Source organism: Frieseomelitta varia, unplaced genomic scaffold (assembly GCF_011392965.1).
Source record: "Frieseomelitta varia isolate USP_RPSP 00005682 unplaced genomic scaffold, Fvar_1.2 scaffold_338, whole genome shotgun sequence".
Classification (NCBI taxonomy): domain Eukaryota; kingdom Metazoa; phylum Arthropoda; class Insecta; order Hymenoptera; family Apidae; genus Frieseomelitta; species Frieseomelitta varia.
Window position 1 is genome coordinate 1 of NW_025110077.1, and position 18301 is coordinate 18301.

Below are 18301 nucleotides of genomic sequence, written 5' to 3' on the forward strand. Positions count from 1 at the left end.
GCGAGCGTTGTTCGGGAGACAGATTTCCATAGTTCAATCTCATACATGCGCTTCAGAGTTAAGATTTAGACTTCAGTTTGAGATTAAACTATTGAACTTCTGTCTCCTTTGTTCGTAACTCCGGGCCAAGTAGAATAAAATCTCTGCATTCCTTAAGAATGCCGAGTTGTTTGCAAGTAATGGAGGGTGGTTGGGATTAGGGACCGGGGCGGGTCTCGTGCGTAGTCACCTCCTCGTGGTGAGACCTGGTAATTGATATCGTTTTACAAACATTAAAATTTGTAAAACGTTAGAAAGCTACATTGTCAAACGATAAACTTTAATGTTTGTAAAACGATATCAAGCTAAGAACTACGCAACTTACCGTTCAGTTTAGATCGTGCAAATTTCTTTCCTTTCTTTATTTCACGGTCTAAACTGAACTGTAGATACAATTAGTTGATAAGTAAACTATTGGGCCCCCAGCGGACCACCAATAGACGACGGAGGATCTCGCAGGGACATTGTGGGATGCGTGCGCCTTAGCTTTAAGTTGCGTGCGTTAAGTTTAGTTTTAGTTAATTATAAGATAGTTAATATTTGTAAATTCACTGTGAGCGTACATTCTGTACAAAGACACGTTTGTTTAACTTGGAACGAAATTTGGGATCCCTTCTCTCCGATCTTTTTCTTTATTACTATTGTTACTGTCATTGCACTAGAGTAGATTTTTTAACTTTCATTGTCAGTGTATCAAGTCGTTGAACTGCAGCCTCATCCGAAAGGAGATAGGTTCTTATAGTCTAGCGTCCTTTATGATTCAGATCCAGTGGTTCCAAAGAACCCCACTGTGCCGTTGGGGGTAGCGCTGAACTACTTGCCTCTCTAAATGCTCGAACCCCGATTCGGCACACTGACAAATCGCTGTTTCATTTCACGTTATATCTTTTACACGATATTGAAGCGTGTCAATAGTTTCGTTTCTCTAATTTCGTTTAATAAACGTGTCTTTGCTACAAATTGCGCTGGTAGGGCTGCGAATTATTGTACAATTATTGTGTAACTTAAGAGTTAGATATGTATGTATGTTAGTATGAAACGCTGTGAGTGAATGCGAAATATTCTAAGACTTTCACTTGTATGTATTGTATGAACTGTATGAATTGTATGAATAGTATGAACTGTATGATCTGTATGAATTGTATGAATTGTAAGAATTGTATGAGTTGCATGATTGTGCGACAGATGAACTTATTTTTAAAGCGACCGTTGTTTCGGAGACAGAGTTCCATAGTTCAATCTCATACATACGCGTTAAAATTAAGACTTAAGTTTGAGATTGAACTATGAAAATTCCTTACTTATGTCTCCTTTGTACGTAATCCCGGGCCAAGTAGAATAAAAACACGGCATTCCTTAAGAATGCTGAGAATCCCAATGTGTTGGGAGTAACGCTAGACTACTTGCCTCTAAATGCTCGAACCTTGATTTGGCACATTGACTGCGAAATTTGGAGACGCGAATTCGTTTCGCGTTGTATCAATAGTTTCGTTTTCCTCATTTCGTTCAAAGTTCAATAAACGTGTCTTTGATCCAGAATGCTGGTAGGGCTACGAATTATAGCACAATTATTGTGTAATGTCGATACACTTGTATCTTTTGTATGAAGAGCTGCTTATAATGGCGACTTATCGTTGCCATATATGATTTGCTTTTGTATGAATTGTATGATTGTATATATTGTGTACTATATGATTTGCAACTGTATGTGCGATTGTACAATTATTGTGTAACACTTACCTAACTTGGAACAATATTTCCCAAATATTCCCAAATGCATAACAAAGTATGGTCTCGCGTATACTGTCACCTTTGGATATGTATTATCGTGTGCTTATAACAATTTCTTGCACTGTTAAACTTGCTCTATTGATGCTCCCTTATATGTTGCACTGACAATGAGTGTTTGTCGGTTATAAACTGCTCGGTTTATATAGTCGCGTAAGAGCGAGTGTTTGGCTTGGGTACATTCTCCTCGGAAAATTCTTAATCTGACGAGTTTGAGATTTTTGAATGCACGAAAATATGTATTTTTGAACAAGAGTGAGTTTGTTCATTCCGCGCAATAAATGCAAATTATTGGTGTAAATAATTAAAGTTAATTCATATGCGTATAAAGTGTTTAGTTCCTCCAGTTTACCACATCGTGGCGCTAGTGTTTGTTATGTATTTTACTCCTTTAAATAAATGTATTACAAGATTTAACAAGAAACTGTAACAATAACTATTTATTAATATTAATGTTTAACAAGATCCTATAACGATCGTTTGCTTTGATTGATTACTAACAACTAAAAATGCAAAATATTCTCTGCTTTCTTATTTTCTTCATTCCTCATTTTAAATCAGCGTCGCAGCTGTCAAACTCGTGCTTTTAAATACTCGCGCCGCCACAATCCAGTGATACAAGACAAATTTTCATTTGCGAAGAAAAGTAGCTTAGAAAATTAAACTGCAAACTTTTGTAATTTTATCCTGTTAATTTGATCCCCAGCTTGTTTTCTATACCTAATTTGAAGCGTAAAATGCGCAAATAAAAATTTCGAAAATAATTAGTACCTGTAACTTGTCGATAGATGGCGCCACTATGTCAAAAACCTGAAGGCGGCATCTATTCCTGCTCAACTATCTCGTCGAAAGATACATTTTATACATATTTACGGCGCCAACTTTATGAAATTCGAAGACAAAAGACCATGAAAAATAGCCAGTCTTTTAACAGTCACTTAGAAGATTTATAAACAATCGTCAGGGATATATGTAACGGTCGCCAAAAAGATATAACACAGTCGTAATATTCTGTATCTTGTACACGCTGAAATAAAGTACGAAATTTCCTTTTGTAGTATGGTGACTTTATCATTTACCAGTTATCGTTCTTACAAAACTATAGAAGTTTATTCCTTTGAATAAATATATTACGAGATTCAACAAGAAACTATAACAACAACTATTTATTAATATCAATGTATAACAAGATCTTATAACCGTTTGCTTTAATTGATTATTAACAACTGAGAATGTAAAATATTTTCTGCTATCTTACTTTCCTCTTTCTTCATTTTAAATCAGTGTCGCTGCTGTTAAACTCGCTTTTTTAAATACGTCGCCACAATACTCCAATTTATTGTTGGAATACATTTAATTTAATTATTTTACATATATTGTATTTAATTTTAATTTAAAATTAAATGCAAATAAATGTATTTTGTATTTAATTTTATCGTATATATTTATTAATTAATTTTAATTTAATTTTATCGTATGTATTTATTGTAAGGTAATGATACAATATATTAATATATTAACTTTTGTACTAACTCTTCATTGTATAAAGTATATTTTATATTTATTGTATTTAATTATATTGTATGTATTGTATGTAACTTTAATTTATTGTAATATAGTAATATAATACATAATACAATATATTGATATTAATTATTAATTAATAAAGTCTTTGTTGTATAGATTATGTATTATGTTTCATATTTAATTATATTTCATGTAAATACAACAACTTACATTCATATACTGCATATTATGCATAAAATTTATACTTTTATGTTGTAAATATTGTATTTATTGTACATAATTTATAATTTATATTTACCATTTTGTTCTCTTTTTATCACACAAATATAGTACCTGTTCTAATTCAAGAAGAGAATTCGATAACGATACATTGAACAACAATAGATTGATCGAGTATCTATCAGCGATACTCGAAAACGTTCGAGACTAATCGATACGCCGAAAGAGTAACTTGAACTTGCCGTCAAGTACTGCTCACTTCAGTTTGCTTGCTTCTCTCATTCTTGCTCTTTCTCTCTTTCCTCTCGCGCGAACGTTACGTCAATTTTCTTTGACATTCCTCTGTGCATCTTTGCTCCACCTGTCACGTTTCGAAATACTATCCCTCTGTTTGTCTCAACATCGAATCAATGATTTTCTCGAGGGAAGAAACGTCCAATTTCGGCTGATCGAACATGAGTCACGGAAGTCGCACGAAAACGTCTGTCGAGGGATCTTTGTAGTCGCTTGGAAGTTCGAGCAACACGCGAAACGATTTCGAAACCTAACATCCTGAAAAGTATTGTCGTCAATAACCGCTGGAATAACGGATCACATCGTCGTCGCAAACGATCGTAAATTCTTGCGCCAAGTGTGTCAGTCGGTGCGTGGCTCGAAACTTTCATTTCTTATTGTGTAGGGAAACACGGTGGTGTGGTAGTCACAGTGCCTTGAGATAAGACGCGAACATGCACCTCTCTGCGAGAAGTGAAAGATTGAAGTTGGCTTGCTGCACATCGCGCGAAGCAAATTAACCTATGCAAATTGAGTCACCCACAACAAGAATGTCGCATTCAGTTCAGTGGGACGAGAACGACCTCGAGATAATGCGCGTCTTAATGGATCTGGAACTGCTTTGAATTACCGAGCGTTCTTCTTTATCTGCACGAAACATCGCCTGCACATCAACGTCAAACATGTTTGGCTGTCCCAGAGAAGCCGTGCGCGTCAAAGTGAAGGTACAGTTTGTTACATATGTATTATACAACTCACAAGGTTTGCACGTTTCACCATTGCACCGACCTTGCATGAAATTTCAGCGAATTTCTAAACACGTAATATTGAAACAAATTTATTAAGAAAAATCTTTGCTGAATAGCAATTACTATTCATTCTTTTCTACACATTGGTAACGTTATTACTGAAATACTGAAATCCGGAATGATACATTTTTGACGGAAAACACGAGGTTTTGAAGTTTTAAAGTAATACCATTGACCTCTCTCTTTTCTAGGTAGTTGCAAACTGTTACTAACTATAGAAAGCTTTAAATGTACATATATATACGCGCATGATCTTTTTAGATGTGTAGTTCCTCGCGGTTAGAAAACGCGGCAACACGTGTCGCGATGCGTACCGCTATTTGGAATAACCAAGGTTCTGTAAAAATAATTAGGACACGTCGCTTTACTGGTTCCAAAATATGTATACTAGTTGTGACACTTTTTTGCTTCCACTTAGAAACGGATGTAACGCGTTTCAAATTCTGCAAACGACTTCACGCGGAATGTTTCGATATTTGTTAATGTCGTTTGAAACTTTGAGTTTTCATCTTCCATCCAACGTCGACGATGAATTCTAAATTTAAGAACACGAGATGTCTGATTTATTCATCATCATTGAGCGTATTTTTCTTCCGTAAAAGTGGTTGAAAAGTGTCTCGAATAATTCCTAACACGTTTCTGATAGCACGTACATACATATATAGTGGCTCAGTATATTAAATTAAGTGAAAGACATCGATCTAGGTACATACATAAGTACGTTAGTATGTGTCAATAGTCTGTGTATATTGGTAGTATAAAGTGGATTTTATTAATTTTGAAATTTTTACGTATTTTATCTGTTTGTACACACTTGTTTATTCAATAACAATTCGATACATGAAGTGAGAAAATTTTCAACTTGAAACACGTTCCATATAGAAACGTTACTGTATAATAATGTGTGAACTGCATTTCGAATTTCTCAATATCTCGAACGTTACGTCATCAGAATAGGATACCTGCTAATAGCAGATGATTCTCTAATTATTAGCAGACATTGATGATATAACGTGCGAATTCGTTGAAATGCTCGAAATATATTTCATACTGTATAATATATATTTCATATCTTACATATTTTATACTTTGTACCTCATACCAAATCGACTTGATCATACTATTTGGATGACCAACCCGGACAATATTGAATGTAGGCAAATACTGACAATAAGCTAGCAACAGTCCACATAAAAGTGGACTGTGAATAATTAGTCATAAGGGCAAGATCCAATAGTTGGTCATCTATGCTCCTTCCCCTTCCACTTGACGATGATAACCCAATATATATAAGGACATGCTTTAGAGACATTTCCCCTCTCGCTCTCTTAAAACATTCTAAATCATTATAGATTTATTCAATATCGCGCTCTCTGAAAACATTCTAAATCATTATAGATTCATTCAATATCGCTAACTCATAAAACATTCTAAATCATTCTGTATCGTTAAGAGCATTAGACATTCATCGTATTCTAAGACATTCTAAATCATTGTATATCATCCTATTTCATACACGACTACGACTGTAAGGGAATAAACTCTTCTAAATTGTAAACGTGTTGACTACACGGAATCCAACACTATTTATCTATTAACCTCAAAATCGTCTGATGAACGGGCAAGTCCAATTTCAATCAAAGCAACACATATCATCATTTTCGAAAACATGATACGTGCGTATTTTGAAGTACAACGATACGAAATGTGTGATTTTAACTTTTACCGACTAAAATTTAATTCTTGGTTTTACATCGCATCTTGAACTTCAATATCAAAAATAGTTCCGAAAGGCTTCGATGGCGGGTCGATATGAAACTTTATAGATAGTAGGGGAGGAGAGTGGGATTACTCCAAATATAGAATTTTTCTTTCTGATATTTGTTAATTTTCAAAATATTAATAAAGAATATTATAAATATTAATAAAAAATATAGTAATATAAAAATATAATAAATATTAATAAAAGATAGCCAATATCGGTCTCAATATCTACAGGGTGTCCTTTTTACAAATACTATTAGTGTGATTAAATTTCGAAACTAAAATTATCGTTTTTAAATTTGTTTGCATTGCTCAGTAAAAAAGTAGGAGTTGAGTGTACGTTTGTGTTGTACATTTTTTCTCATTTAGAATGTTATTTAACAAATTGATTCATATATTGATAATAAGGTGGTATTTCGGTTATTAAGATAAACAATACGCGTGTTTAAATAAATAATAAAATCTGTCATTTAAATTTCCCACCATATATTATTCTTTGAATTCATGAAATATGAATGTCGAAGTTACAATAAACGATTTTAGGACACCCTATATATATTGAAACCGACAGTTACCTGACAAGTTACACTCTTTAGTAAGAATGCTATCGTGGTAGTGTATGTCTACACCGAATTCAATCGTATCGAAAATTTTTTTATTAATATCTCAGAAATTAATAAATACCCAAAATTTTGCATTATGATCCTCCATCGTCTCAAAATTTCGGATCCTATACTTTTCTTCAAAATTAACAATTCTCACTTGTATCTCTTTGCCCGTCCAGAGAATTAATCCAACGCGTTCGACAAAAGTCAAAACGATCACTATAATTAGAAGATCGTTTACGTAACAACTGTTGTAACTGCTGCTAACCGTTTAACTGCCAACTAAAAACCTGAACCTAATTCTAATCTTAGACGTAGAAATCCTTCCAATGTTGTTTCACCTTCTTATGGTCACCTTCTCATCCCTTTTTTTTTATTTTTGATTAATTAATTACTTTAACTATTACTTGTTACTTTTCAGTAATCCAACTGTCAAGTTTTTTTTTTGCAATACAATTGCACTTGTACATTATATTATTATTATATTATTATTATTTAAATATTTGAAATATATATTTGAAATATATATTATATTATTATTATTTAAATATTTGACTTGTACAATTGCACAATAAATTTCCTTGAAATACAACTGTTTGAAACTCAAACAAGTATAATAACATAATAAATTTCACTCGATTTTTTCATATCGCGTTTGTCATGTTTTTCTTAAATTATAATGTAAATTATGAATCATAATTGAAACTGAAAACTGGAAACACATGCCGCTGAACAAATTGCAAGCCAATTCAGAACCAAAATCAAGAATTGATTAATCAGAAGTAAAAAAAAAATAATTACACGTTAATCGCGAGCAATCCTATGTGCTATATATACAGGGTGGGTCACCACGTATTGCCATCTAGATTTACGTCATTATTATTACGCGTAACGAAAAATGTTTCAGATGAAGTTGAATGGTTTCGAGAGGGGCACATTTTGATGATACTAGTTTTCTTGTAGGTGGACGTGTAGAGGACATACGAAGGTCATTAACGTTTTTTCAAATGGAATCATATATTTTTTATTTGATGCACCTTGATATCGACGAGAGAGTCACGATTTCCTAACAACATTAAAATTAAAATATCTTCGAAACTAATGATTTTTTTTAACATAAATAGGTTAACACTTGTAAAGAATATCAAGGTGCATCAACTGGTGCAATAAAAAATATATGATTCCATTTAAACAAACGTTAATAACCTTCATATGTCCTCTATACGTCCACCTACAAGAAAACAAGTATCATTAAAATGTGCCCCTCTCGAAACCATTCAACTTCATCTGAAACATTTTGAAACATAGATGGCAATATGTAGTGACCACTCTATATATATTATATTGGGTGTTTAGTAGAGGATAACGATGACCCTTCGTCACAGAGTACGACCTAGAATTTTGAATTCAAACTCAATGATGTTTTGTTAGTTTTGAGTCAATTGAATTTAATTATTGACAAACGAATCACCAATCAAAATTATGTTTGTTGTCCAACATAATGTAAGAATCCATTAAAACTCTATTATCTTCAAGCATAATTAATGCTGATCGTTTTTCATAGTGCAAGAAGTGAACTGTACGCGATTGCGTGAAATATCTGTTATAAACTGTTTGCTTACGTAAAAGAGATATAATATACATACGTGTATATAACACAATCTTGCATCCAGATTTTCCTGAGCTTTCATAGTTTATTTATTTCAATTACGTATTTTCTGAATATTTTGACATCAAGATTATGTAACTTGATTGTGTAATTTATTTCTGGGATTCTTGCTCAACTACAAAATTATTTAGACCTTTATAAAACTCAGCTTGTACGCTTGGTGAAAAATTTCCAATATTTTCGTGAAAAAGAAAATCGAAAGAAATTGAAGAAAGCACAACATTTTGCTACTTTAAGACTTTTGTTCCTTGTAAATCTATACGTGAATATCGCTGAAATAAAAAGAAAAAATTGTGATCTGCAAATTCAAGTTCGATTTTTTAAGGGGACAGGGCGGGCCTAAAAATTACGAATACTTTGGTGGGCTAGTAAAAAAAAAAGTACATATTTGATTGACATGATCTTTTGTGGTTTATTTTAACACACTATGAATTACAGAAAGCAACATTAAAACAGAAAAAAAGAGTGCTCTTATTTAACTTTTTAATGGCATCCTTTTACATAACTTTTTTTTATATTGCCTATCGGTGTGCATGATTCCAGGATTAGTTGCAACAAAAAGGTAAAAAAAGTTCAAAAGTAAACAATATTCTCTAGGAATTGACGATCCAACATTTTCATTTTTGTGAAAATACCATGCGATAGAAAAGTACTTAAAACCGTCAAGAATATTTTGTCTCAAAATTGCAATATTTCCTCAGTTTTAAGCATAACACAAAACAAATAATAAATTTATCACTTGTCAATAATTTCTATCCAGTGATATACCGACGAGTTCAAAAAGAAAGCGACGTATATGTATACGGTTCGGCCACTCGTTATGGTCCGCAATCAGTTGTCGGCGCAAGTAGTTGAATAAAACGACAAATTAAATTGAATTTTCTTCATCATCTCTTACATTTATGTCGTGTACATTATGTCTTTATTTTCTAATGTATTAAGTACATTATATATATCTATTTTGTATTTATTTTTTTTTAAATGAGAAAATAGCATGCAACAGAAAATATATATATTCATTTGTAGGAAAAATGTTGTCGAGAATTGTTCCCAATTATTAGCATATTTAAAAATTTATCAAAATCGACGAGGTCGTTCGTTTGGTAAACAATAATTTACCAATGTTCTTCTTAAATTAGTGCAATTTCTTGAAATTATAACCATGTAAGCATATATTGGCAAACAGTTTATCTATTAATAGTTTATCTTCAATAATACTTTTAGCGAAAAGATACAGAGAATTTTCAAATAAAGTGACACAAAATTAGCTCCTTTGTTAAATATATAATTAAGAATTCAAATTAATTTAAACATTAACGTTAAATAATATACAATTATCTATTAATATATTTTATTTTAATTATCAATTAATATATTTTTCTACATCTCGATAAAATCAAGTTTCCCAAATTTTGCCATCACGCAATTCTTTAATTCTGTTGAAAACAATTGTATTCCAGAAACACAAACATGTTTTATGACGTGGAGGAAAATTGATGAATTGTTCGATGTATTTATGTTTAGAAATGCGAAACCAGACACCAGCCGGAATATCGGAAGTTCAGCGTGGATCCGCAGATAACATCCATCGAAGTGCTTCAAAGTATACTCATCAAAGCTTTCGATATCAAAGGGTGAGATCGTACTACTATTAATCGTCGAGTGTATTATATCGCAAAGAAAAGGTACCTTTGGCTGACCAAAGTATGTACATATGTACATATTCAGTTTGGGCACCCGTTAGATTAGAGAAATGAAACTGCTTCCAAAACGGTTTGAGTTTTTCTCCTCATCAGTTGTGAAAACCAGAAACTAAAAATAAAATGTGATATCAGATGTTAACGATATGATATAAATGTGCTGTATACAGAAACATTAAAAAATAAATAATGTAATGTGAATATAAAATCTTACAAGTTAAATATAATTTTAGTATCTCGAAATCTTCTGGATTTTATTTGGAAATTAACATTCCATTAAGTGACAAGTCTGTTATAAATCCAGCAATACCTTTATTACTTTTGCGGCAAGGTTTTATTTATTATAGTATTATATTATTTCAAAGGAAAATAAAATAGTATTTTATTATATCGAAAGTATAAGTATAATAAAAATTTATTTATCAAGTGTAATAAAATTGTAAAAAATTTATATTCTTTGTTTTACTATCTTTATTTAATAAAAAAACTTATGAATTTTGATACTTGCTATTGAACGCAAATGAATGAAAAATATTAATTTTTCTCCCCCAACCCCCCCAAAAAAGTGATTTGAAATCGTTAAAGAAAAATTGTTTTATCGTCTTGAATATTTTCAGAGAATTCACTGTTTCTTACCGAGCAATAGATGACTATGGGTCAGAAACGTATCTATTCTTGCTTTCTGACTGGGACTTGGACGCGGCGTTTATTAGGTAAACTTTTCGTATCTAAAAATGAGAAACGATAAGACACTTGTGTCGCAGTTTAACCGATAACGCACATATTTCGTTTCGCAGCGCCTCTGAACCGTATCTATACCTGCAAGTTAACCTGAAGCCGTTCGGAGAGACAGGCGACTGCGAATGTTACTGGGAACAGAATGCACAGGAAGTGTCGACTCGACATGAAACCGGGTTTCCATACAAGACACCCAAGTTGGGTCTCATAATGAATAAGGCGAGCATCTCATTCGTTTTTCCTCACGACTCAACTTGCGGTTACTCGTCTTCTTTTCGAATTTCTTTCTAACGGATTTGTACACACGCGCAGTGTGCGCTATCTTTGAATTTTGTATAGTGAAATAAGCGTGTACGTATACGTTGGAACGTTTGCGATAGAATTGAAACACATAGATATGTACGAAGACGTTAAAAGCAACAAATTAGTTTCCAAAAAAGGCGTATTTCAAATATAGTGTGTAATTCATTCTATCTTTAAATAATAATTTGATTATGTAGCTCTGTGATACTTGTTACGTCTGGTAATACAAAATTCCTTCGATATTTTATACTCTTTTATTTGTATTATATTGTTTTTATGGTATCTGCACAATCTTACAGAGTTTTAATTTTAAATACGTAGAATATGTATTATGTAAACCAAAGCACAAGCTTCTAAAGGAATAAATACGCGAGAAGTTTTTTCTTAAAATTATTTTATGAAGCACTTTGAAGGTAAAGGTACTATTGGTAATTCATAAAATTTCAAAAAGTGGCTTGAAGCATGAAACAGGGATGTAATCGTGTTTTGCAGATGGAAAGAACATTAAACATGGTTCAGCGTGCTTTGGGCAATTTGAGCGAAGATTCCTCGCATCAGCAAAGCGCACAACCGCCACGACCGCCATTGACGGACGCAGAGTTCCGACGATTTTTGGACCCCATTGGACAAGTAATACATCCTAAAGAGCTAAGAGCTGTCATATACTTTGGTGGAATCGAGCCTAGCCTGCGCAAAGTGGTTTGGAAACACATCTTGAACGTGTATCCCGAAGGCATGTCCGGTCGTGAGAGAATGGATTATATGAAGAAAAAGTCGCAAGAGTATCAAAATCTGCGAGAAAGATGGAAAATCTTGGTGCAAAAGGGACAGAACGTCGGGGATCTGGCATATGTGACGAGCATGGTGCGGAAAGACGTTCTAAGAACGGACAGACATCACAAGTTTTACGGTGGTTCTGACGATAATCAGAATACGGCCAGTCTTTTTAATATCTTAACCACGTATGCCTTGAATCATCCGAGTGTCAGCTATTGTCAAGGTATGAGCGATCTGGCTTCGCCTTTGTTGGTCACTATGCGAGACGAGGCGCAAGCGTACATATGCTTGTGTGCTCTTATGAGAAGGTTGAAAGATAACTTTATGCTCGATGGAATCGCAATGACTACAAAATTTGCTCATTTAGCCGAAGGTACGTAAACCTGAGTATGAATCAAACGTCAGATATAAAAAAAAAAGTTGTAACGTAATACATAAACAGTTGTGAAAACGACTGTGAAAAGATCAAGGTATAAAAATATTTGTACGTACATTGAAAACAATCTTTTGATCGATCAGCGTTCAGTTCTTCTTTCGAATCGCGACCGTATAAACTATATTTACGTTTACGCAGCAATCGTTATGAACCTCATTTGCATTTTTTTAGGTTTACAACATTACGACCCAGACTTTTACGCTTACTTAAAATCCCATCAAGCGGATGATCTATTGTTCTGTTACCGATGGCTTTTGTTGGAAATGAAGCGTGAATTTGCTTTGGACGACGCTCTGAGAATGCTCGAGGTTTTGTGGGCTGCCTTGCCGGCGTCGCCGCCAAACGGAGAGTTAAATTTGGCCGAAGTACCTTTTCCTCCACCTTCGCCGCCGCCGAGCCCAAACGTGAAACATATTCGTGAAAACGCGTACACGAAAGTTTGCGCCATCAGGCGACAAAGTTCTTCCGCGAGTATCGCTACTGCTGGCAAAAGAAAAACTCTAAACATGGAGGACCCATCTTTGCAAAACAGAGACTCTACAGAAACTAACGGTGACTCAAAAAGGTACTTCTATGCAGATCGGTGAAAGCAGTGCGATAGAAATAATAATGTAAAGTGAAACTCGCTGTCTACAGATCGAGCTCTCCTTACGAGACGTTTTCTGAGCCAGAGAATGATTTAACAACAGCGAAAAACCGGAGAAACACAGAATCTACGGAAAAGTGCCTAAGTACAGATTCTCTGTCTGGTAGATCGAAACGCGTAAACTTGTCGGAATTGAGAGAAAGACTGTCGTTACCTAGCAGAGATCAAACTAGAAATAGCGAGAACGATGGCGAGAAGAAATGCGCTCGAGTAGTGAAAAATTTGAACGAATTTTTGAACTTTACGAGCCTGAATCGTAGCAAAGTAACGCCAAGCGATGCCGAGCCAGAGTTGAGGTGAAAAACGATATATTTTCAAACAGTAAAAATACTATCATTTAGTTTTTCTTATCTTAGCCTTCTCCTCAAATAAACATTAGGTAAAAATAATTTTTCACAACTAAAAAATGTATTATTTTATTTTAGGCGTGTTTCCAGCGAAAGTGGTGTAATTAGAGTTCTGAGAGACGAGCCAAGTTCTCCGGACGATCCAACGGATTTCTTTCCAATGACTACTTCAATGACTAGAGAATTAAGACTGGAACTTGAATCGCTCGATCGGCAAGTTTTCGGACCGTCGCCGCCAAGTGATCAACAATGCGATTGCGTTCTTTCCAAAAGAGAGAGCGACTTGGTCGATAGCGAAACAGATACAGAGTTGGCAAGGTGTAGTCCAGCTGCCGATGTGTTTGTATGGGAGAATCCCCTACACACGTTGCAGCAAAAGAACCACCCAGCTACTCCTGACGAGCAAGCGGAGCTCGAGTACGACGGCGAGATATTGGAAGACCAAAATGGCGTTAAATCTGTCACTCCGATTAGATTACTCAAACGTACTACAAGGTATAAAACCGACTTTTACCATTAATGTTAACAAAGTATTTTAGCATACTTTGAAACACTTTGAAAATTACGTACGTAGGTCCGAATCTGCTTCGGATAGCGAGGAGGCGGAGAGCTGGCACCAAAGTACAACGGTGCAAGAGAGTCCAATAAAACAGTCGGTGCAAGAACACTGCGAAGAAGCTACGGAACTTACGAATCTCATTCCAGCGGGAACTTGCGAAGATCAGTTGGGGGAAAGTTCTCTACCTCCGCCTCACGAATTTGGCGGTGGTAATCCGTTTCTCATGTTCCTGTGCATTACCCTGTTACTGCAGCACAGAGACTTTGTTATCCGCAATCAAATGGATTACAATGAAATGGCAATGCATTTCGATAAAATGGTTCGCCGACACAACGTCGTTCGAGTGCTCAATCAAGCGAGGCAACTGTTCGCTGGTTATCTCAGAAGGCATTCTTCGTCGTCGTTAGCTGCAAAGTCAGATTCTGTAAATGTGTAACCTCGTAATGCTTGAACGTTGTACTTACCGACATCATATATCACGCGGAATAATAACGAAATGGACAATTTTAAAATATATCGTGCCGCTTGAGACAAATCACAAAAAAAAAAAAAGAAACAAGTTCAAAATATGTTTTTTAAATCTAGAAGGCGAACCAAAACAATTCTGTAAATGAAACAAAATATCAGATGAAATACGTATCAGTGATAAACTAGGCAATAAGAAATTTAAATAATCTCAAGGTGCTGCTTTAATCATGCGTAAAAAATCAAGTAACAATCCTCGTGTATTCTTTTAAACGTTTTGATCGAACGTTGTATGTGTATGTTCAATTTGAATCTTATTTTCGCCGTTTGACGAAGATATATTTCAAGATACGATGATTTTTATATTGTTTATTTGCATTTATCTACTCTTACTGCCTATCGATGAGTTACTTTTTTATTAATAAAAATTTATTTTCCTAGAAAAAGATCATTTTAGCTTGAAAGGGTGAACCTTCCTGGTAATCACGTCTAATTAAATACAATACGAATACGCGTGTAAACGAATACAATTGTAATTATCATTAATTGCAGTGTGATAGCAATTGAAAATAACTCGTATTTCGCATAGTTTACGAAACTAAACGGAAACATGGTGGAACGTGTCTTTGATGTTACAACGGATTTTAAAACGTAATTGTGACGAGAATGGCACGACGATTCAATCTATTTAACCTGCGATTTAACCATTCTCCGACACTATGCACAATACCAATTGCACCGCATTGACAAACCCTTTCACCGTATCTCGATTTAAAATTAAGTGATTGGCTGAACTTTGTAAAATACCCATTACCTGTTAATTTAGTAGCTGTATCTTACTTTGTTCTCAAACAATATGTTTGAGAAACGACAATAAACTACATTTAATTTTACCGCTAATCGTTTAAGTATAAACATTCTTTGTAGGGTTTGGGTTAGGTTACGAGAGAAATTTACTTTTTACATTTTATATTTTATTTTAAACAAGCTAATAATTTACATATAATTTTATAATACAACAGAAAATATATGCATGTAAAAGCTTATTTATCACAATATAATTTTAAATTTAATACTAAATTACATTTTTTAAACGTAGTATGAAAGTAAAACTCCATAATTTTTGTATATGCTACCAGGAGATCAGATATTTACCATTCTTTTACTTTTGTCTCCTATTTCCTCCACCTGCTATTATCGTGAGAATTCGTACAAAGATGTTTACTACATCCATATAAATAGCAATCGCGCTGAAATAAAAAGCACAAATATGTACAAACTTGCACGTGCATTTATCAAACGTTTCATTTCATCAAATTACTTACTTATTAATTGGATCGTACGGCCTCATGAGATGGTCGTTCATTGGATACGTTTCTGCTTGTCTGATAACTCTTTGCGTATCGTGCAAAAGAAGCATGGAGAATAACACCAGACCACCATATAGAGATATTGAATATAAACCAGCTCCAAGAGCTGTTGTAGGTGGCAAAAACATTGATCCAACGCTACTTGCAAACACAAATCCCAAACCAATGGCTAATGGGCCTCCCATTTTCAAAAATTTTTCATTTGGGGCACAGACGGCAACCATTGATAAACCACCAACTACACCAGTGGTATACCACGCAGCTCTAAGTACCAGAGGTCCTCCGAGTATGTACAGAGGTGCGAGAAATGCACCTACAGTACCAGTATGAATCAACCATGCTATTTGTTTCGTTCCAAAACCTTCTTGGTATGGAAGAACCTGCAGTAATATTCCACTACCCCAAACAGATGCCAATGTTACCAACATAGCGACCCATCCTTGACGCATTACCAAGTTCATCATAGTTGGTGAACGTAAACATAGTGCTGCAGCTACAGCACTGCTTGCTATAGATGCGCCAAAATACATGTACGTATTCCTAATTCTATCCTTTACATATTGGGGCCATAACCTACGAAGAAGGTAGGCATTTATTTCATTATGTTTCCTCTTATTATTTTACGATTAATGATATTTCTGTTCAAAGAAAATACTTCGCGTAATCTATGGCTCCCATAGATGGTGACAAACCCAAACCATAATAGCACAGTGAACCTATTCCTAGCACAGCACTACCAGCGACAACTCCTTTTCCGATAGTGAATGCTACGGACATAAAAATGTTTTCAGTAATAATTTTAAAATATTTTAACTTGCTTCAATATTATGTATAGTGTGTATATCATGTTGAACAATGAAAAAGAAATATTTAAAAATTATATTTTATTTCTACTTTCAATTGATGAAGCAACAGTCAACAAACAATTTGATGCAATTTACTTGAAATAACCTAAATCACACGATTGCGTGTGATTGCATCACATTGCACAGGTTCCCTCCGTACTTTTGCAACATTTTGCAACGTTACTTTTGCAAATTGAAATCTCACCAGTTTCTCCTGCAGGAGCCATCGCCTGCTCCGATATTGTAGCTGACCTACGAGCAGATCTTGTAAATGTACCGCGTCCATCATTAGCGAATAATCTGGTAGTTTGAATTCTCGGAATAAACGATTTTGAACTAACTGGAGTCTTCAGTAGACTGACCAAATTTGGCGTAACAGTACTCCGACATACTCTAGCGAGCATCATTTTTGCATGTTATTCTCTAAAAAATGAAACGTCTATTAATAAAAACATCGATGACAATCGTACGTTACATGAGAAGTATTCACACACGATTTTCCAACAAACTATATTATTACTAAATCTTGGATAATTTTCACATATCTAACAGGATGTACGTGTTTAAAATTCTATATTAATAGATTTTTTGCAAAAATTTCTTGCGATTACTCACGACGTAGTAAGCAGCAATTGTTCGTGAAAAATCAATATATCGAACTGCTAGCAATTTCTACGATGTATGCCTGAAATAATCGTATTGCATACAGATAGTAAACACTGTGAAAAGATGTGCGCGACTAGGATGCCATCTTCAGTGATATTTAAATCAGTTTTTAGACAGACTAAACCAGTTTCGAGGCTGAATTTCGTTTTTGACAAATGGAAGCGAATAAAATAATTAAATAAAACAAACGAATAAAAAAATTTGAGCAATCAGTTTAGGTTAGGTTTAGTTGCTACATTGGACTAGAAACAAATCAACATTTTATGAAAGATTAAATAAGTGAGCATTTATCTGAATTTCAACATTTAAAATCCTAAATTTTAAATCCTGAATTTATTTAACTCTCATCTGTTTTTTGTGTCGACCTGAGATATTTCTCTTTTAAAATCTATAAACGATCATGAAATGATACAAAATACAGTATCTGTATCTCAAACATTAAGTTATACGCTTACTTATTGAATAGAAATCTATTTACTGTTAATAAGAGAATCTGCAGATTACTATTTACATATTTTTTTATTGCAGGTATTATTAATTCTTTACTACACTTTTAGTGTGTCAATTTAATGCCAAGTACAAGTTGGGAAAATTAAGACAACGAGTAACTATTAATAAATACAAATAATTTTATGAAAGTGTCGTTTCTTTTTATTAACTGATTTATTACTTTTCTGATTTAATTTCCTTTCGCATTAAAACCACATGCATTTGTATACAGTCACTGAATTGACTTATTCCATAGACTATACAATA

The 18301-nt window shown here is 34.0% G+C and overlaps 2 protein-coding genes and 2 long non-coding RNA genes across 5 annotated transcripts; 1 reads left to right on the forward strand and 3 right to left on the reverse strand.

Moving 5' to 3' along the window:
• Window positions 1-727: 727 nt before the first annotated feature.
• On the reverse strand, window positions 728-2170 carry LOC122530316. The gene is made up of 3 exons (XR_006306970.1): window positions 1780-2170; window positions 997-1013; window positions 728-962 (listed from the first exon to the last, which is right to left on the reverse strand). It is a non-coding gene; the product is annotated as an uncharacterized LOC122530316 (long non-coding RNA).
• A 2067-nt stretch (window positions 2171-4237) lies between these two features.
• Window positions 4238-4520, reverse strand: LOC122530315. The gene is made up of 2 exons (XR_006306969.1): window positions 4394-4520; window positions 4238-4311 (listed from the first exon to the last, which is right to left on the reverse strand). It is a non-coding gene; the product is annotated as an uncharacterized LOC122530315 (long non-coding RNA).
• LOC122530313 (TBC1 domain family member 25) lies at window positions 4437-15564 on the forward strand. The gene is made up of 9 exons (XM_043657150.1): window positions 4437-4571; window positions 10218-10327; window positions 11011-11106; window positions 11191-11350; window positions 11927-12584; window positions 12819-13212; window positions 13284-13589; window positions 13719-14135; window positions 14215-15564. Exons 1-9 carry the CDS (start codon window positions 4530-4532, stop codon window positions 14633-14635), a joined length of 2604 nt encoding a protein of 867 aa, XP_043513085.1. The 5' UTR covers window positions 4437-4529; the 3' UTR covers window positions 14636-15564.
• Window positions 15565-15616: 52 nt separating this feature from the next.
• Window positions 15617-17646, reverse strand: LOC122530314 (growth hormone-inducible transmembrane protein-like). 2 transcript variants are annotated; one of them, XM_043657151.1, is made up of 5 exons: window positions 17495-17646; window positions 17085-17302; window positions 16690-16801; window positions 15990-16607; window positions 15617-15914 (listed from the first exon to the last, which is right to left on the reverse strand). In XM_043657151.1, exons 2-5 carry the CDS (start codon window positions 17284-17286, stop codon window positions 15827-15829), a joined length of 1020 nt encoding a protein of 339 aa, XP_043513086.1. In that variant the 5' UTR covers window positions 17287-17302; window positions 17495-17646; the 3' UTR covers window positions 15617-15826. The 2 variants fall into 2 exon arrangements, with proteins under 2 accessions (XP_043513086.1, XP_043513087.1); XM_043657152.1 differs by having other exon boundaries at window positions 17374-17583.
• Between the last annotated feature and the right edge of the window lie 655 nt (window positions 17647-18301).